This window comes from Watersipora subatra, chromosome 3 (genome assembly GCF_963576615.1).
Source record: "Watersipora subatra chromosome 3, tzWatSuba1.1, whole genome shotgun sequence".
NCBI classification, from domain to species: Eukaryota; Metazoa; Bryozoa; class Gymnolaemata; order Cheilostomatida; family Watersiporidae; genus Watersipora; species Watersipora subatra.
Window position 1 is genome coordinate 43,826,145 of NC_088710.1, and position 22,318 is coordinate 43,848,462.

Genomic DNA, 22,318 nt, shown 5'->3' on the forward strand with positions numbered 1-22,318 from the left:
TGTGATGTAGATGTAATCACAGATCATGAGGCTGGAACTGTTTTAACTTTCTGAGCTCAGCTCTGGTAGGTGTGAGTGATAACCACTCCTTACAACTATTCTTTGCTTTGGGCGGGATATAAACACAGAAAGGTTTGCTCTGGCCTCAATAAAATGAAAAAAGTGATTTTGCTGTTCTAACGTCGTAAATATTTCCACAGTTATTTTCTTAAGATCTAACCATAGTCTTCTGTGTGTTCGCATGTCTTGGGTGTCAAGCCTGCTAGAGCCTTCGACCGAAAACACTAGCTTTATATCTGCCAATCTGGTACTGAGAGAAGTTTGTTTCAGTTGAAAGTTCCAGGAAGTGATTTTTCCATATTTTGTGACAGAAGAGAGTGTTGTACAGACTCTCTTGTTACTCTTGATATGATTCTATGTTCAAACGCTGCCAACTATGGAGGTGGTTGCAGCTACTTAGTCACATTTTACATGTATATAGTGTGGAATATTTATTAAATTTGGGTAGGTTTGTATTTTTGACGGATGCTCCAAAATTAGAGATTGTCTGCTTTTTAATCAAGGCTCCGCAAAATCATTAATCATTCGAAATTTTTCAGCTCGCCCAAGTAGCTATAGAGTGAAAGAGGTAAAATCTGCATTTGGCCTGCTCAACGGCTCGGTTAAATAAAAACTTGTTAATCTGGATTGATACTTAATCTGGCTTAATACTATTATCAGTTGATTAGCAGGTATTGTATTCTTGTTAGGATGAAGGATGGGCCTCTCATCAATTGTTACTCGTAGACTAAGCTCTTAAGAGCAGATATACATGTTCCGGTCACCCCACGACTTTTTATAAACCTAATCTAACTTGTTGGATGGGAGCCTACTAGAATGATTGTTTTTGAATCTAAGCAAACATTAAAAGCATCCTTTCGAGTCTTTGTTCGTCATAAACATATCGTACACCTTTGGCATGGGATGTATTGCTACATAGACTGGCTAGACTCATAGTTACACGGAGGCTTTTGCAGAAACATCTTAAAAATTGGAGTAGCTTTTAAAGATGTTTTCCATTTACAGTCAAATTGAGTTGACCGTAAATGAGAAAGCCAGAATGAAGTTACAGAAACCAGAACAAAAATTATTCAAAAATAAAATTCCAAAATATTTTAGAATTAAGGAATAGTTGTGTTACTGCTAAAACTAGAAAGGAGACAACTCCAACAAACCATACATGGCTTGTCACGAGTTAATTTGTTAAGAATCAAGGAGTATATGCCAAAACAGCCTGAAAATATGTACTTTTAAAAAGTTTTTTATTTTACCTGAGATATTCTTAATTTGATACAAAGTGCATGCCATGAGAAATACATGCTCTTCCGCTCAACTGGCAAATAGAGTGAGATTATCGAGAGCTAGGTAGAGGGTTTGTGGTCAAAATACATGCTGTATATACTCGTACATATGCCGATCTCATGTACATGTATAAGTTGATAGGTATGTTTATAAGAAAAATTGCATTATTATTATTACTTATTATTGTTATTACACATGTATAGGTCACCACTGGAATGTTCTGGAATAATCATATCGTTTCTGAGTTGATTTTTGCTATCCAGAATAAAAACAGAACTTTCAAAATTTAAAGTTTCTTCTATTCAGTCCGATAAATAGATTTCTTCCACATGATTTAAACGAGGTTTGGGTTGACTCCGCTTACAGTATTATTTGTGCAATAACTGCACGTTAACAAGTGAGTAGCATTCTTGTTTGTAATCACGTGTTTGCTACTTTGCAGCTAGTAAACAACCAAAAACGAATATTTGTAGAGCAAGATCTATTCGGAATTGACAGTCGTAAAAGTTGCTTGCTTTTTCTAAATATATAATTTGTTAAATTTAAAACCAACCTGTGGTAATACAGCATAACAATGGCGGCTGCCTCGTTATGATTGAAAATGCTGTCGTAAGCATGTTTACAGATGATATATATTGTATTTTGACATATTTGAAACCGGTAATTCTGTCAAGTAACTTTAGTGATTGTATAATGAAGTAGCATTATTATGAGAGTTTGTTATGGCTTCATACAACGATGTGCATATTGCATTTATAATTACTAATACAGTAATACTTCAACTTACGAGTGCTCTAACGTACGAGAAACTTGAGATACGAGCCAGCAGTTAAGCAAGTTTTAGCACTAACATACGAGCAATGTTTGAGATACGAGCACGTCAGTCAGTTGTAAAGTATGCCGGAGGTGTTTTATGAGAACAGCATCACTCTGTATTTTTCAGCTACTCTGGTTATACTTTTGTACCGTGTTTTCTGTGCGCAATTTTCAGTGCAGAACTATGTGAATTAAAAGTACGGTGCGTAGACCGAAAGTTTGCCAGTAAAATGAAAGATAATGGAAAGAAAAAGCAAATGATAACAATTGATATTAAACGGAAAATTATTGTAAAATATGCAAAATGTGTATGCGTGATTGATCTAGCTCAGCAATATGACAGAAATACATCTACAATTATCAAACCAAAGGGTTATTTTCAGGGCATTTAGTTTGCAAAAGGACTAACCATAATGCGTTTCTAAACGACGCAGCGATCTTCATGACCGCTGATGGAGAGACTGCTCAGGCATTGAAAAACATAAAAGATAAACAATTGGCCGGTGACAGCGTAACTGAAACGATGTTTCAATAAAGGCGAAAAGGCCTATGTGAAAAGGCCGGTGCTATCTATAAAAATAGACTTTCGGACAAGTTGGCTAGTGGTCGTGCATTAACCCTTTGTGACGACGCCAGTGTTTGTTCTAATCGCAACACGTTGAAAGAGCGACAAAGGCAAACGTCCTTAGATAGGTTTATCTTAAAACGGCCGGCTAGTCGTGAAAGTGAAAACAAAGGAAAAATTAGCTAACCGACGAGAAACTTCCAATTATGAACGCCGAAGAAATTTTAATTACGAAAAATGAAAGTTTGCTTTTAGGTTTGCTTTTAAGTTTGTTTTTTAAGACTTTGATAAAATTCAAATTTATCAAATTCAAATGTTGTAATGCAGAATAACACTTATATCTCCCTCCCAGGCAAATGCTAGCGTTAGCTGCTACTGTATGTATTTAATTTTACCTTTTTAATTAATCACATTTCCTTGCATTGTTTTTATTTGTTGCTTTTTGAAAGCATGTGGTAAGTTAGGTCAATAACCAACATGCCTTTTCTGTTACAATATCTTGTTTTGAGTGTTTTATTTGCATTTTTAGAGTATAGAAACCAATTAATATATTTTATTGTTCTATATATAAATAAATTGCACCAACATGCGTGTAAATTGACACACGAGCTCAGTCTCGGAACGCATTAAGCTCGTAAGTCGAAGTATGACTGTAGTAATTTTTTTTTATTATATTTGTTTGTATTTTCTTTATATTCACATTCTATTCAACTCGGCGGCAGCGTGTCCGTAAACATTACTCATGTATAAATCAACCCTGGAAATTTTATTTTAAACTCATCATTTAAAAACAAATTTTTTTAATTTATAGAGGAGTATATGCATCAAGTTGAGTTACTATATACTGCTTAATCATACTTTTACATAAGAGTGCCCAAACATACAAGAAAATCGAGATACGAGCAGCGTTATGAGCAAGTGTCAAGGAGAAATTTTAAGTAATTTAATTTATTATATTAATTTAAAGTAAATTTATAATAATGAATATAAAAAGTAGGCTAATAATAATAATTTGATATTTAAATGATAATATGAAATGTACTGTTTTTGTGAGTTTCCTTTGAGTGAAATACTACAATGGTTCTATGGTTTTATGGTTCTATGTGTAATGATTAGCCTCTGGACCTTGAGTTCAATTTCTCCCAAGACAAATTTTGACCGCAGACAAAGTGGCACTTCTGCCCCACAAAAATCAGACCGTTGCTATAAAGCAAAATTGAAATAGCAACTCAATCAATGGAGCTGGGCACTACTATAGTTATCCTTGCAATTTGTTTTGACAGTAAGGCGTTGCTGTAACGATGAGCCCAAGTATCAAGTATTATTGAGATTACGAGGCCTACTATCTCTTGTGGGCAACTCTCTGCAGGTAATTATCTTATAATTGACAATAACACGCCAGTGGTTTGTTTCTAAGCGTCTGTGAACTCTATTTTCCTCCAAAGGTCAAAATAACAATTATTCTGTCAAGGCTTACTAGCTCAAGCAAAAATAGCAATATGCTTAGCCCTATTTGTTATGGCCTTACTAGGTTAAATGAGTACGTATCTGTTAGGCGTGTAGCAGTAGCTCTTACTGTAAACAGGGGCGGCTGAGTTAGCTCTCTTCTCTCAGGGCTTTATGGCTTCCTGGCTTGCCAACTCTTTCTGGGTGAATCGTGTTTGTTGAGTCTATCCTCGGCGAGCTGATTGCTGCTGGCTCCTTGGCTATCTTGGGCTTATGTTAATCCTCCTATCTTGGCTCTTCTTTGCGGCTCCCCTTTGCCGTCTGGCTCGCTGCCAGGTTCTCCTTTGCGGCTCCCCTTTGCCGTCTGGCTCGCTGCCAGCTTCTCCTGTCTTCCCTTGATTTTGCCCCTCCTTTATACTTGACCTTGAGCCATTGTCGAATGTCATTGGTTGGCTGTGTTTTACTTGCGGTCTTTGCGTAAGCTTTTGTGTAATTTCTATTTCAGATTCCTTGCGGTGAGCTAAAATTCCTTACTGTGGTTGGGATTCCATGACGACAAGCGAACGAGAAGTGAAAAATATTCTAAGTCCGGTAACAAATTGTACAAAACTGGCCATAACTCAAAAACTAACAGTGACAGCATTATAAAATTAATTTTACAGTAATCCTCGTGCTAAGACGCTACTAGCTAGCTAATTTATATGAAGCAAGAGAAACTATTATCATATTATGCCATTCTTTTTACAACCATTTCGTCAATGTTTTCTCATAAAATACAATATCTGAGTTAATGAATAATTATGCTATATTTTTCTACTGCTCTACAATACAACATTTTCTAGACTATAATGATGTTATAAGCTATAACTAAATATACTAAATAAAGTGTTGTAAATGATTTTTTCACTGATGGCTAGTTGCTGATCTGATGCGCGCCGGCTGCTTCTTCGCTCCAACAAGTCATAAATTTGGCTGGCTCATGTAATATTGGCGATATACCTCCATTCTTGCCTGATACTCTGTAGAGTTGTTTGCTTCGCTGAATATCCATTAATAATTGTTGTAACCAGTTAGTCTCTTTCATATTAAGTGGTGTTGATCAATAATAATCGTGATTTAGTAACAATTTTATGCTGGTTTTTATTCATTAAGCTTTTCATTATAATGATCAGACAACTCCCAATCGAACTGATGTCCCATATATTCACATTGCATCAGCCGTGATGGTTGGACAACTCCCATGATTGATATTTCTAGCAGCATAGCAATTGCCATATATTTCATGTCTGCTTATTGATGCATCACAGTGTTTGGTGCAATGTTTTGCAGCAGTTGTGGTATTAGGTGATCCCACAATTTATTATTTCTTTTGACTTTTGGTCATCTATTGCTTCAAACCCTGACACAAGCTTCTTTTTTGAGATATGAGTATTCTTTGAGGTCCGAGCAATCTTTGGGATACTACATGACCAAGTATGCGAGAGACCATTTTCAAGAGCAGCATCGCTTGGTCTTTTTTTGGAACCATTTGAAAAAGTTTTTCAATGGTTGGCTAAAAGCTATAGGGAACGCGAGGCTAAAAGCGTCAAACTAGAAACAAATAATAAAAAATTAAACCAACAAAAAATGTAAGATTAGTAAAAGATTAACACTTAGCTTTAAGTGTGTATTTAATGAGCAAAATTTATTTACATTAAATTTAAAGTTTCTATTACGTAGCGTCACAAAAGTTTAGTGTATCCAACTCATTGTTTCAAGTCTCAGACCGCCGCTAGCCACTACATCTGTCTCGAAGGTAAAAACTTACAGTAGCTCTGATAATAATGTTACATTTTATTGCATATTTTAACGATTAAATAGGTATGCATCACATTGTTAGCATGTCCTAAATTAAAAGTTGAAACACGTTTTTTCTAGCATAACTTGTTTTTTTAATGGTATGATAACACATTAATTTGTATTTATTTGATGTAGGAAATATTGCCTTGAGACATGAGTAAATTGACATACCAGCTCAGTACCAACATGCATTAAGCTCATAATTATATGTCAAGCTATGACTGTATATTAGTCAGTTAACTGTTTAGAACTGCTTTAAGGTATGGCCCCATGTACCGATTTTTTCGTTGATGCTGACCGAAATCACGAAATGAACGAAAAACAGAATTATTTGGCCGAAATTCACAGAATTGTTAAAGCTGTGCATGTACACCGAAATCGTCGGCGAAACACATTTAATTTGCTAAACAATTTATTAGCGAGCACGATTCTAGCAGCTTTCACAATTTATGTAGTCCAAGACACATTTCACGACACACAATAAAAGTTCCAGCGCAATTCAACGTGGTACATACGATGCAACTGCCTAAATAGCGCTATTGTTGGTTCTTTATTGTTTGGACACCATGGCTACAATTCATTTCTTTTTTAATAAAAATAATTTCTTTTTTAGCAATAAAAGTTCCGTTGTAGACTGAGTGGCCATTTTTAGCGCAATCAAGTCAATTGCATCAAATTTACTATGGCAAATCGAGTAGTATTTTTCTTGAGTGTTGCGTTATGTGCCTCGGACTATATGAATTGCAAAAACTTCTAGAATCATGCTCGCTAATAATTTGTTTAGCCAATTAAAAGCGTTTTGTTGATCATTTCAGTTGCGCATACATACATGTAGCTCAGACAATTTTGTGAATTTCGGCCGAATAATTCTGTGTTTTTCGTTCATTTCGTGATTTTGGTCAGAATCAGCAAAACATCTGTATGTGTGGCTGCACTTTTAGAGTCAAAAAAGTGAAATATCGAATAGCTCTCTATAGGCACAGTAATACTTCAGGTGGTGCTAAAATCCGTATTTTCAGCATCAAACAGATATAATTCAGCATTGGTGACATGAAGCTGGTGCCTGTTCTTGACATGGAAACATACTTGAAACAAAATGATTCAAAAACGTTGTTTGAGAAGATATAAAGTAACAGGCTGCATTTATGTTATTTCGAACAGACAACACAGGTCAGCTCTGCTCCTGATATATACGGTGGGCACAATCCGAGATAGGCGCAGTCACCTTGAACAAAATACATTAGAGCACCATTTACATTGCTTGACAGACTCTGTAAAGCTTCAGGCTCCTTGTCAACGCAGACATAGTTGTAGGCTCTCTTGTGGCCATGATAGCCCGACATCAGGTATCCTTCGTACTCCTGATAAAGTAAGAAAAAATAGTTTAAAGCAATACATTTATTGTCATATAATTGATCAATCCAAATCATTGTGTTATAGTACCTGGTATTTGATTAATTTTGTTATATTTTCTGACGACCTTTTTTTAAACTTGAACTTGAAGCGCTAAGATTGTTTGGGTGAAGTGATTACTTGAAAATACTAGCTTAAAGGAAGGGACCAACAAAAGCTAAAAAGAAAAAGATTATCGCTGCCATTTATGTCAAAACTAGAATCAGATATATGAATATCAGTGTTTGTGATTTGTTGGTTCATCATTTGTGTGTTCAGTTATCGTGACAAAGTTTTAGGAATGAAACTGTTACTTCGCACTGGATCTGGACTTGGATCCTTCAATTCTGCAGACAGGCTTGCCATCCATTAGACTCTGTGTCCAACTAGCATTACTATAGAATACTAATGCACATACTTATGCACCTGCAAATCTTTAACGCCGATGGGTTAAAATGACACTCCTCATCTAGCACGCTTGAAAATCATTATAGCATGAGAGATCATGACACAATCTTTTTTCTAATGCTGGTTTCAGTTAGAATGGCCATGGCTCTTATTATAGTAAGTTAAGTTACTAGCTTAAGCTCCTCAAACTCATTGGGTAAGGAAACTTGGCCAATTAAAAACTTTTTTATTACTTGTGCAACGCCAAGCATTTAGCTAGTCCAAATTTGTATGCCCACCTTCAATCACTAGTTAGATGATCAGAGACTAGACATTTTGAAGCACTAAAATTGATTATCTTTATAATATTTGTTGTAATGACTGACAGCAATAAAATAGTGATTGGAATTTTGAAGCATTTTGCTCCTAAGGAATTCTGACCAGCAAAGCATCCATATATCTGCATTAAAGGCCATTTTTCTGAATCACCTAATTGTTTTTATATCTTAGGAGAGGCCTGACAAAGACTTAGTTACTTACCAGGTTAGAATATTTGAAACAAAAGCGTATATTACAGAATGCAGTATATTACAGAATGCAGTATATTACAGAATGCAGTATATTACAGAATGCCGTATATTACAGAATGCAGTATATTACAGAATGCAGTATATTACAGAATGTAGTATATTACAGAATGCAGTATATTACAGAATGCAGTATATTACAGAATGCAGTATATTACAGAATGCAGTATATTACAGAATGCAGTATATTACAGAATGCAGTACAACTTGAAAATAATTTAGTGAGAAATAAAAGCAATAATAAGTAACAAACCATGTAATGTTGACTGCTTATCCACGAACTTTCTCAAAACCTTAACTATATTCTACAAGAAAGGAAGACTGCCTTACAATAGGTTTGTCTGTCACATAATTGTTTTTGCATAATACATAGAATTGCTATTGTTACACCTCATTTAACAAACAACATTATTTTCTTAAGTAGCATTGATAATCTGAATTTTCTGTACGTTAAAAATAAACAGCAATTTCATAAGGCTTTTATTAAATATATATGACATGTGACCATTGCTTACCAGTGTGTTAACTTCATTTCGAAACAATGTCATTGTATGAAATTCGCCTATTAATTTTCAAACTTTACTTTTATCTATTAGCAAAGTGTGGCATAATTTTACAAACAACTACATGTAGGCTAGGCGCATGATGTCGTTGACCAGCTAAAACTAGTAAACCAGATAATTTGCTAGCCACAGGTGCAATGCCAATAACATGATTTAAAAAGCTGCTAACATTGTAAAAATAACAGTGAATAAAAGTGAGAGGTTATTTACAGGGGTAAGTAACACTAGATGGAGACAAACTCAGCTAAAAGTAAAGTTTCATTATTATCATCATTTGCTGCCAAGTCCCAAATTCTCAATGAGTTAGCTTTGGCATGCAAGGAGCAACGTGTAAAAAGGTCAACAGGAAAGTTGAAAAATTATCTAGAAAATCAAACCCTACAGAATATAAATTCTTACCTTATTCCAAGATGGTGGACAGGTTCGCTTAGCAGGAATCATGATGGTGGTTGATCTTGTTGGAACATAACATCTGGCGCAGGGCACATTGTGATTTTGCATCCTGTTAGGAAATATAACGGAGCCAGTTTCATACTCTACTCCGCTTATCCAGTTTTGATCATTAGTCTGAGTTTCATATGAATTATACTCTGGTACTGAGGGTAGGCATGTGTAAGATGATGACCCGCCAGTGTGAGTATAATGTTGACCAGCTGCTATCCCTAGAAGAGACACAAAACACACAATTATCATCTATTGTTGAGCGTTTGGTGAGCTACCCCTTGTTGGTTTTTGGTATGATTTACGCAATCAATTAAATTTTTCAACTTGCTTATTACAAAAATAAGTTGCATATGTGCATGTATGTAGAACCTTTTATTGACATTTTAAGCATCAAAAAAGATGTTTTTCATTAAATGCCAAAAGAAAAAACAATGAAAATAAAAAAGGATTATCACGCATGAGAGTTTTATTACGCAGTAAAATTTAATAAATCAGCACCAAAGGCAAAACTCAGCTACTTGTTGAAAACCATAATACAGCATTTCTCTATATGTATAACATGTTACAAAGGTACAATCTCTCCAGCTCTATATATATAGCATGTTACAAAGGTACAATCTCTCCAGCTTTATATATATATAGCATGTTACAAATTTCTCCAGCAGGAGCTAGAATAGATGCATGTGCATTATCTTTCTTTTCGCAAAAGCTTTTTACTTATGAAACAGATTATTGCATAGCTTTGTTTAATCCCATGAACAGACGAGCGGAAGCGAAGTTATGAGAGTTTTTATGATAAATGCATGTGCACACAACTTACGAAAATTAATCATCAAGTATGAGACGAACCCTTGTCTAGAAATTTCTTCAACAAATTTCACCATCGTTTTGTAGAGTCCTTAAAGTATAATAACGATACAAAACACATTTAAGCCTATTTAAATATGTTACCAAGTCTTTGTAAACCGTCGGCATTATCTTAAAACTTACTCATCGGATCGGATTAGGTATATACACAAATAAACAGATTAATTTGGACAAAAATCGCCACAAAAGGCTTGAAAAGCTTGGTTTATTAAAAGTTAAGACCTGAAATTGAAACGCCGAGCGACAGAGAATAGAACGATGAAGTCGTGCGCATTTCGGGAAAAAAATAACGTGCACATTTCACTAGTCTATAGCATTGTCGAAGGTTTCTGTAATTAACGTAGGAGTACTGAAATCGTTTCATTTTTGCCGATTTCAAAGTAACTAACATTTTAGAATCTTGAGTACTTCGGTATTCTAACTGACGTACAACGCAGTGTAAGTGAAGGACATGACGATGATATTTTTTTTTAACGATTCTTATGAGATTTTAAGATTATGAGATTATACTTATCAGACTATAAAAACTATGACGTTTTTAAATGTAAACAAAATTGTGTATTGGTTTTATATTATTACTATATTAATAATATTGGTTATTCTAATAATATCAGTGCATTTTACTTCTAATATTGGCCAATATTGCATTTCTCCTATTGCAGGGAGAGAGATATAAACATGTAATATTTTCCTTTCATTATTGCTATTTGTTGTATATAATAACACCCACACCCAGTACATTACAGCTACCATTGCAGTTATCCTATTGCACTGCAGTGACATTTGACTGCTAATATTGCATTTCTCAACCATCAGTACCCTTTCTTTTTTCCAATATCACTTTGGTCGTGGGCTGTATGACAGTGGAATTTCTAGTTTTTATATGTTAGTAAAATTAACGGCTTTGGTGATTGTGACATATTGTATTACTAGAAATGCGTATTGCGCTGCATTGGCAGCAAAATAGGTTTTCAAAGTAATTTACCTTACTAAAACGAAAAGATCCGAGTTTCCGAGAACAGAAGCCGAGTTTAGCTAATTGCAATGATGCTATTAAATAATATGCTATAAATCTGCAAAATTTTCAAGTTATGTAATAATAATTTATTAAATGCTACAAATATATATTTAAAAACAAGTGACATAAACAAACCATATTTATAATACATGTAAAAATAAAAATTAACAAATTAAAAAAAATATTAACATCCTTTGCTAGGCCAGTTGCGTTCTGATTGTTGCTTTCGTTTAAAACCATTTAATTTTCTTCTGGCTGTTCAATACCTTCCACAGCGTGTTCCAACCTCAACATTTCTTCTGCACCGCTGAACTAGCTGATATTAGCATCCAAACAATTATATAGAAGAGCAAAATTTATACGCTGCGCCATTTAGATTAAACTCTTGCGAAAATAAAGAGAAAATGCATGTAATCTTGCACACACGTTTTAGCCTCTAAATAGTAGTACAGAATCTATCGTAATTGCTAAGTTGTTGTGCACATGCATCTAAGTATCAGAACCATGCTGAATAACAAACTACTATTAGCCTGATATGGTTATTAATTATTTCTATGGTGTTGCTTTCAAAGTTAAAACAGAACAATCGTAAAGCTTTGGAGCTAGAAAACAGACTTCAACTTGAACAGAAACAACAAAAGAATTAATTGTTGTTGACGTAACCAAGTAAGTTTGTTCAAATGTGTGTACACTTTTCCATCTTTGATCACTTGCTATTATGAGTCCATAAAGATCAAATAATGTTAAAATGGCGGTTAAATAGAAGTGGCGTTCAATAAAAAGGTGGCACTAAATTTTTCAACCCTTCTCCCATAGCGGCGTTCAAATAAAAGTTTTACGGTATTTATATTATCTATTAGATATTAGAATATATACAATACATACAAAATATATTATATATATTGTGCATTATATTTTATATTATACATTATATGTTCATATTATATTTTTATTATATGTTAAAAAATAAAATTCATACACTTGTTTATCTAATCACAGAACCTTAGAATAGGATGCATTATTTATATTACAGGAACCATGAAATTTGGCACAACTTTTTTTTAATTTCATTGGAAGTTTTCCAAGTTGAAAATTAATTTATTATGAAGCGGGGCTAAAAGGCTAAGAGTGCTTTATACCTTATGCTGTAATTATGAAGGTGTAACTAACCGCTATAAAAGAACTGACAACAATTACTGGTTTAACTCTCTTGTTAAAAAATTCCAGCATATAGGTTTACGTATTGGTTTGTTTCTGCAAATGGCTGATTGCTGTCTTCTTAATTGTGTTTATTCACAAAACAGCCATTAACTCTGGCCAATACTTCAAAATAACAAACTAGTTTCCCACCAACCAAAATAAGAAACAAAGGCAAAAAGGAATCATGCTTGCTTTCCAGTTGTTTGATTTTACGCATGATGCCTGAAAAGTTAGTAGAAACCTGTGATGAGCGTTTATAATTATTAAAAAGTATGTTTTAGAATATATGCATCTTTTTAGCACACCATTCTATTAGTATTTAGTTTAAATGAAATTTAACTCATCTTTTGTTAGTTTTACTGCAGGTGATCGACATAGAATCTAACAAGCGAGCATTCTTTTTGAAACCTAAAGCCTGAGCGAACAACCTTGAAGAAGCTTGAGAATATTTATTTCTTTATTGAAAACAGAAATTTTGAGCATTATTATTATTAGCAGTAATTATGAACTTGACTAGAAATATTATGATTTTATTTTTACCTGTTGTTCAGCTCTAGCCAACAATCTCCTCAGAAAATCGAAACACAGTTCTACTACTATATCTTTATTTAAAATGCATGTCAGAAAATTTTATTGATTATAATTGTTTTAATTATTATCAATTTTTTTCAACCATTAATTAAAGCTTTTTTCTAGCTATTAATGTTGTAAGAGAATTTGTCATTTAAATATTATTAGACTTCTTTTCTAAGTATCAAGCTTTATTCTAGCGACTGTAATCGCAATGTCAGCGGGTGTAAGCAGTGATTTATGACAAACTTGATATCATGTTGGTGGTGGTTGAAGGTAAAAAGCCTTTGTGTGTTAAAACAATTTTTATGAACCACTCTCCAAGGTGACATCCGCTTTTCAATTAGATCGTTAGGGTGATCTTGTGAGAGTGAATCAAAAGGTGTGGCAAACCGGTTGAAAGCGAACAATACAATAAATAAAAACAATTAACGTGTATCGCATAATTTTTTAAAAGATCATAACTGGAGCTAGTATATAGATAGTCCCTTATTTAGTTTTGCAATAATTTACTATACAAACTAAAAATATTTTGTAAACTTTAAACTCCTTTTGAATAAAATGTCAAAAGAGAGTGATTTATGCTAAAGATTAATTATGAGAATCGATCATAATTATAACGACAAAAACTATGCTGGTTGCTATCGATCTCAGCATGTTTGAACCAAAATCCAATTTGAGTTAGAACACAAACCTGTGAACAGCTGTTCTGTTGAGTTACTGCAAGCTTTTTTTCCCCATCTTATGTATGAACTTCCACCTCCTCCTGCAGAACCATCTTCCTCTATCAAATAAACAATGTTGATGAATATTTTTGCCTTTTTGCTTAGTGATAGATAGATTGATCACTTATAGTGACATAGCCAGGGATAGATTGATCACTTATAGTGACATAGCCAGGGAGCTCAGATGTGAATCTAAAACTTTTGATCTTTACTTGAAGCAATATAAAAATTTACAATTTTAGGTTTGAAAATTTAAAAAAATGTAAACCTTACACGGTGAGCCAGTCGTGAGATAGCAAATGATCCCAAAAACAATTTCTTAGCATGCAAATGTTTTAGAGAAATATAGTTGTAAATGCAACTTTTTTATTGAGCTGCAGAAAAAGTGATATTTTAGCATGATCGGCTATGCGTTGAATTTAAATTCAATATTCGTTAAGTTTATTTTGCTGCATAAAACAAACAGACAGAGTTATTCCGATGAGTAACACCAACCACTGGAAAAGGAAGTGGGCGTTGGTTCATTCCTTTGTAACTCTTCCTCAATTTCTCTCAGCTTCCTGTTGTTATTTTGCAGAAGACTCAACAGTCCATAAGCAATTGTCTCATTCATCTCTTGCAAAAGTCTGCCTACAATTGACCTTGTTAATTTTAGTGCAATGCTGATTGGACAAAAACTTAGTTGCTTACATCGAGATCTGTTATTAATAGCCTAAGTAGCCATGAATGAGTCACCAAGAATGATCTAAGATATGTTAGTCTCTTGGGTACGCTATTTCAAAAGATTTAGTAAAAAGAAGAAAGATTGTAGAAGTCGATAAGACATATTTACGCTCATGTAAATCTACGTTTACTATGCATACATACTGTAGATTGTACATGTCCATTGACGCTGGTTATTTTCATACGCACAATATGATGAATAATGCAATATTATTTTGTTTACGCGTCTAGTGTAAACTTAATTTTATTTATTTATCCAAGATAGAAGCAATTCGATTTTTTATCTTGTATGATGACTTTCATATGAATGCATATATTATAGCTTTAAACCTGAAATACAATTTTGCAGGGATTCGTGAACCACCGTTCAACTATATACATAAAGTATATTAGTTTACCAAATATGCAAATCAAATACTTCATTTAATTCAGAAGAAACCCTTCAAACAGACCCCTTGGCTGATGTGCAAGGGGTCTGTTTGTACACAGTAAATAAAACTGGTGTAACCGGTCATTGCATGTATGCACTACGCAGTAACTGGTCATTGCATGTATTCACTATGCAGTAACTGGTCATTGCATGTATGCACTATGCAGTAACCGGTCATTGCATGTATGCACTATGCAGTAACCGGTCATTGCATGTATGCACTATGCAGTAACCAGTCTTTGCATGTATGCACAATGCAGTAACCGGTCATTGCATGTATGCACTATGCAGTAACCGGTCATTGCATGCATGCACTATGCATTTGGCATTTGTAGGGGTTCAAACATTTAAAAAAGTTGGTTTCAAAAGCATTAGAATGTCTAACTCTGTGAATGCCTTATATTATTGGTGAAGTTAGCAGAGAATGCAAAATTTTTGTGCCCAAGTATAAGTCTAAAGAAATGCTTGACTATATAAAATAATGTAACTTTTAAATGAATTTTTGTATTGCTTATCATATCAGTAATCCCGCACCCACACCATATCACACCCACAGCAATTAGCGCCCACACCAATTAGAACCTACACCGATTAGCACTCGTACGAATTTTTGCCTTCATTATGTTCCTAAAACTTGGTTTATCACCAGTTTATCTCTACGGTACTGAATTTCAAAAATTGCTGTCATTAGTAAGACTACAATGGGTCATTTACTAAACCAAACTCCATAATGTGCAATGTGTGAAAGAGAACAGATCTTTTCGTGCTGTGTAGTAATTAAGATAACAGTTACTAGAACTAGTAAAAGGATTTCAAAGGTCAGCAATACTATAAGTTGGTTGATGTTCCTGTAATTTATGATTTAAATTGCTTGAAAGTTACAACAGAAAACTTTGCTTTTTATGAACTTTACTAGAGTATAAGATGAGAAACTACCTGATATTTCATAGTTTGTTATCTAGACTCTTATGAACAACTGCCTTTCCAGTTATCCATCAACAAAAGGATGAACGAATAAAGCTTAAATTTATAGTTATCATCCTCCAACGATGAAATGCCTGTTTACTATGCTGTCTTGCAGAAATCCAACAGGTTAATAAACTGAGCGACTTTTCAATGACTTTTGGCCATTTCCACAAAAGGACTTTAAACCAGTGTTACAAAAAACTAGACAATGTGGTTTATTATGTACCATGATCGGAATTGAGTGCAGATGGCGCTGGTGTAATCGGTGTCGCAGATTTGGTCTGGTTTATCAGTATCCTAATAATCATTCCTAACTCATTCAATTCGGTATCTTCACAGTCTCGTCCATCTCTACCATCTCGTCCATCTCTGCCAGAAGATCCATCTCTGCCAGGAGGTCCACGTAGAGATGAGAGGTCACCTTTGTGGGACAATTTTAAAATCGATTTTATAAACTAACCTGATGATTATTTTTTGAAATAGCAAAATTGTAGTAAGGAATTTATAAACTACAGAGTGGGTGTTGAATAAATATTTTAAAGTAAATAGTTAAAATACTATTGAGTATGTAAAAATTCCCTTCTAATAAATTGGGTAAGTGACATAGGTTCTCTGTTTGAGCCAATTTACACTATATCATAGCTACATATCAAAACTTCAAACCTGAAGCCAATCAGCTACGAATAACTAAAAATGGAAGTTTTTTTCAGAAAATTTTCTACTTCAACATATATATAAAGATATAAGCGTTTGTTAGTCTGACATCTGTATGTCCAGTCATAGCAATAAAGTTATATGAATGAAAAAACTGCTTAACACTTAATCTGAAGTCGGAACTACTGGTTCAGACATGTGCTAACCAGTGTGTCACACAGCCAACTTGCCATACTATGAAATATTTGCACTAATACTAATACTAGCACGCTTGAAGATCATATTTGCATAAGAGATCATGACAGGTAACGATTAGAAGTACAAATATTCCAAGCCATGACAAACTGGCAGCATGGCTTAGTTGTAGTGCTCTTGGCTTTACATCCAGAAAAGGTACGGGTTTGATTTTGTGAAATAAAATCATTTTTTTCTTATTGCCAGATGGAAGGACGGGCATGGCTTTTACTATAGTAAAGATTTAGACCAGCTTAATTTGCTCAATTTCATTGGGTAAAAAAATTCAGCATGTTTGGTGCAAAAATTGCACCACACAGCCACCTTTCCATACGGTGGAGTAATTAGCTAATAATAACCAGCATGCTTGAAAATCATGATTGTGGTAAGAGATCATGATGAGTAACAATTATAAGTACAATTATTTCAAACAGGGACAAGCTGACTGTGTGGTTTAATGGTAGATAGCTTGGCTTCACATCCGTATAACCTCTGAATGTGTGGGTTTAATTCCTGCGAGGTGAAATCTTTTCTGTTACTGCCCAGATAGAAGGATGGACATGGCTCTTATTATAGTAAAATTTAGACCATTTCCAGTTAATCAAATTCATGCAATTCATATATTCATGAAATCATGCATATTCATGTTAGTCAAAAACCTTTTGCATTCAACGTTCGGTAGTTTCTATACAAAATGTAATAGCTATAAGGATATACTGATGTTGAAGTTACTTGAGGGGAAAGTGAAAATGTTTGATAGAAAAAGAAAATTACTTTTTTAAATTTAAAGGATCGTTTAATGCAGAAAAAAGAAAAAAAACTATTTGAATTAACAAGAATTTGAATGAAATATTCGAAGTATCAAAATGCAGTAATAAATTAGTACAAACCCTAATTAATGATTAGTATTTTTTTCTCATTTCTAATTCTCAATACTACTCTTATTTCTATCATTATTGTGCATATTTAAAGTCAAAGCTTTTAATAGAGTTAATAGAGTTTAATAGAGTTAATAGAGTTTAATAGAGTTAATAGAGTTTAATAGAGTTAATAGAGTTTAATAGAGTTAATAGAGTTAATAGAGTTAATAGAGTTAATAGAGTTAATAGAGTTAATAGAGTTAATAGAGTTAATAGAGTTTAATAGAGTTAATAGAGTTAATAGAGTTAATAGAGTTAATAGAGTTAATAGAGTTAATAGAGTTAATAGAGTTTAATAGAGTTAATAGAGTTTAATAGAGTCAATAGAGTTAATAGAGTTAATAGAGTTAATAGAGTTAATAGAGTTAATAGAGTTAATAGAGTTAATAGAGTTAATAGAGTTAATAGAGTTAATAGAGTTAATAGAGTTAATAGAGTTAATAGAGTTAATAGAGTTAATAGAGTTAATAGAGTTAATAGAGTTAATAGAGTTAATAGAGTTAATAGAGTTAATAGAGTTAATAGAGTTAATAGAGTTAATAGAGTTAATAGAGTTAATAGAGTTAATAGAGTTAATAGAGTTTATAGAGTTAATAGAGTTTAATAGAGTTAATAGAGTTAATAGAGTTAATAGAGTTTAATAGCGTTAATAGAGTTTAATAGAGTTAATAGAGTTTAATAGAGTTAATAGAGTTAATAGAGTTAATAGAGTTTAATAGCGTTAATAGAGTTTAATAGAATTAATAGAGTTTAATAGAGTTAATAGAGTTTAATAGAGTTAATAGAGTTAATAGAGTTTAATAGAGTTAATAGAGTTAATAGAGTTAATAGAGTTAATAGAGTTAATAGAGTTTAATAGAGTTTATAGAGTTAATAGAGTTAATAGAGTCAATAGAGTTAATAGAGTTTAATAGAGTTAATAGAGTTAATAGAGTTAATAGAGTTAATAGAGTTTAATAGAGTTAATAAAGTTAATAGAGTTAATAGAGTCAATAGAGTTAATAGAGTTTAATAGAGTTAATAGAGTTAATAGAGTTAATAGAGTTAATAGAGTTAATAGAGTTAATAGAGTTAATAGAGTTAATAGAGTTTATAGAGTTAATAGAGTTAATAGAGTTTAATAGAGTTAATAGAGTTAATAGAGTTAATAGAGTTAATAGAGTTAATAGAGTTTAATAGAGTTAATAGAGTTAATAGAGTTAATAGAGTTAATAGAGTTTAATAGAGTTAATAGAGTTAATAGAGTTAATAGAGTTAATAGAGTTTAATAGAGTTAATAGAGTTAATAGAGTTAATAGAGTTAATAGAGTTAATAGAGTTTAATAGAGTTAATAGAGTTTATAGAGTTAATAGAGTTTAATAGCGTTAATAGAGTTTAATAGAGTTAATAGAGTTTAATAGAGTTAATAGAGTTTAATAGAGTTAATAGAGTTAATAGAGTTAATAGAGTTAATAGAGTTTATAGAGTTAATAGAGTTAATAGAGTTAATAGAGTTAATAGAGTTAATAGAGTTAATAGAGTTTAATAGAGTTTATAGAGTTAATAGAGTTTAATAGAGTTAATAGAGTTAATAGAGTTAATAGAGTTTAATAGAGTTAATAGAGTTTAATAGAGTTTAATAGAGTTTATAGAGTTAATAGAGTTAATAGAGTTAATAGAGTTTATAGAGTTAATAGAGTTAATAGAGTTTAATAGAGTTAATAGAGTTAATAGAGTTAATAGAGTTAATGGAACAAGTCAAAAATGACTAAATGCGAAAATGCTATCGCTAGAGTGAAAACATATTAAAGCTTGTAATGTGAAAGTCGTCTAACATTGATGTGTTATGTTGTATAGCATATTCAACAAGTAAATACTTCCTCATTCTTTATTCAACAAGTAAATACTTCCTCATTCTTTATTCAACAAGTAAATACTTCCTCGTTCTTTATTCAACAAGTAAATACTTCCTCGTTCCTCATTCAACAAGTAAATACTTCCTCATTCTTTATTCAACAAGTAAATACTTCCTCGTTCTTTATTCAACAAGTAAATACTTCCTCGTTCCTCATTCAACAAGTAAATACTTCCTCGTTCTTTATTCAACAAGTAAATACTTCTTCATTCTTTATTCAACAAGTAAATACTTCCTCGTTCTTTATTCAACAAGTAAATACTTCCTCGTTCCTCATTCAATAAGTAAATACTTCCTCATTCTTTATTCAACAAGTAAATACTTCCTCGTTCCTCATTCAATAAGTAAATACTTTCTCATTCTTTATTCAACAAGTAAATACTTCCTCATTCCTTATTCAACAATATGCCTGCTTGTCAACTTACCCAAAATGGATATGTTGCAACCAGTTTGCATCATACCGGTTCAATCTGGTACCTTTTTTTTGGTAACCTTTTTTAATCTCCAAAAAGATTGGGAAAAAATGTTGCAGCATTTTTTGCAAAGTTTTTTAGAGGCTGGAAAAAAGTTGCATCATGCTGGATTTGAACTAGCAAATCTCTGCACATAGCACAGGACACTGAAATCTGGACCAACTACTATTGCAAAATAATCATGAGTAGAGTTATTACACTTGACATTCTTTTACGGCATACAGGGCTGCCAAGGTACTGCTTTGTTATAAAACCAAAAACAGATAAGAGATTAATTTTTATGAAAAAATTACATATGCATATATGTAATTGAAATAAAATGAGAAAAGTCTTTTGAATTTCTTTGATTTGAAAAGTTACCCAAAGTTAATTGACTTAGGCGATCATCAAAAGGCTCCACATCTTCTGTTGACCTTTTCTTCCTGTCATGATTGGAATTAGCAGTATTCAGTGGCTGTACCTAAAAGCACTGAGTAGAATTACTATCTGGCATGCAGGTAGATGAAATAAAATGTTACAGAAGTAGTTTCCACTTTTGAATCGTTCATATACAGTTTAGCTTTAATTTGTTTCTAGACTTACGAGTTTAAAAGACAGAAATTACAATTGTTTGTAGATGAAACACTTTTATTAAAATGCGGATGTGGAAACAGAATTGAGCATTAAACATAATAATTATACTTATTTCTTTGTAATATAATTACGTATTTTCTAAAAATCTGCATTTTAATATTTTAAATGTAATAAGAATGTTACTTACGACTGAAATTATAAATGGACAATCAATATACATGTTTGAAATAACAACTACAACTCATAAAACCCGTCTACCAGATCTCAGCTTTGAAAATTCTGAACAGATGAGCTTTTTTAAAGTTTGTTTATACATTTGAAATTAATATATTAATTATGTTAAAATTCTCCCAAAAAATTAACAGAATGCTAAATATACACACATGTTGTCTCACCTTGTTCACAGTGTCCTCCAGCTGATCAACTCTGCTGTTCAAAGTATCTACTTCCTTCTGTAACATCTGGTTACTTATCTGAGAGTAGACTGATACAGTCAGAGCAGAGACTGCTATAACAGCACTCAGTATCTGAACAACTTCATGATGCCTGTATTGTAAGGCTGAGCTGCTTTTCTCCATTTTTGTCAGGCACTACCTAAGATTGAAGAATAGAATCAAACTTTAAACACTGAACATTTAATGTGTACAAAACTTGTGAAAGTTGCCTTTCGTTACAATGTAAATTTTAAGTTTAGGTTTAACACCCTTAAACGAGGTAAATGCTAAAGAAAGGTCTACCTAGCATACAAAATGTTAAAACTCTATGCACGCACATTCACTTCTTCTTTGTGATGTTTATATAGTTTTTAAAACTAAAGATATTTATTAATGCTCCGTATTATCCTATAGTGGCAAAACACTTTGATTTACTTAATTTTGAAGGTACAGTTCTTTCAACATAAACTTAAACTATTCAAAAATATTATTTGTGCGTAAACTATGTTTAACAGAATACTAAAACTGTATACTCAATTATAATGTACATGATGTGATATAAAGAAACTTTAAAATCTTTTGCAGTAATAAGTTTTTCATGATCAGTAAAAATAAATTCATATTTTTTTCTTGATCTGTATTTTTTGCCATAACAAGTTTAACAGATACAGAAAAACTATAATATCACTTTCTACATAATACTTATAAAAACATAAGGTGTAGTAAAAATTATGTATTTCATATATTTTCACACTTTCAGTGTACCTAAAAAGTGCTACAATGCCTCAGTTTAACAAAAAACGATAAATGAACTTTACTTGCCTTCTTCACCAACAATGTTCAGCTGAAAACTGATGGCAACCCATTCATCTTGAGAGGAATTCTATTGGTTACAATTATGTATTGAGCACTAAATAGTTGATGAGCACAAGGCATGTGAATCATCAAAACCTCATCACAAATTATTAGTTGTAGCCCAAGGTATACAGACGTTGTCTGGCCTAATGAAAATGACATAAAATACTACTTTTCATTGCTATGAGAACCATTTTGGTTGTTCATGTCATGAATAGGACACTTTAAATTGCTGGTTTGACTTGCCTATTTTTGGTCAATGACAATACCGTGAGCTTCACACAAAGAGGTAACGCAATATAATTAAAATAAAACTAAACATTCAATTTAAAAATGAAAATCAATTACTTTTGAATAACCATTTCAAGCCTTTAGACATATACATAAAGCGACGATGCCTC

The 22,318-nt window shown here is 32.6% G+C and overlaps 1 protein-coding gene across 1 annotated transcript; it reads right to left on the reverse strand.

Moving 5' to 3' along the window:
* Nucleotides 1–6,123: 6,123 nt before the first annotated feature.
* LOC137391061 (uncharacterized) lies at nucleotides 6,124–21,216 on the reverse strand. Its single transcript, XM_068077407.1, has 7 exons — nucleotides 21,024–21,216; nucleotides 20,416–20,515; nucleotides 16,106–16,300; nucleotides 14,256–14,390; nucleotides 13,730–13,819; nucleotides 9,336–9,598; nucleotides 6,124–7,368 (listed from the first exon to the last, which is right to left on the reverse strand). Exons 1-7 carry the CDS (start codon nucleotides 21,204–21,206, stop codon nucleotides 7,156–7,158), a joined length of 1,179 nt encoding a protein of 392 aa, XP_067933508.1. The 5' UTR covers nucleotides 21,207–21,216; the 3' UTR covers nucleotides 6,124–7,155.
* Between the last annotated feature and the right edge of the window lie 1,102 nt (nucleotides 21,217–22,318).

Coding starts and splice junctions, on each gene's coding strand:
- LOC137391061 (XM_068077407.1), bottom strand. CDS start 21,206: ATGGAGAAAAGCAGCTCAGCCTTACAATACAGGCATCATGAAGTTGTT. Junction 20,516..21,023: donor TGGAGGACACTGTGAACAAG/GTGAGACAACAT, acceptor CAGTGCTTTTAG/GTACAGCCACTGAATACTGC. Junction 7,369..9,335: donor GTCCACCATCTTGGAATAAG/GTAAGAATTTAT, acceptor TTACTTTATCAG/GAGTACGAAGGATACCTGAT.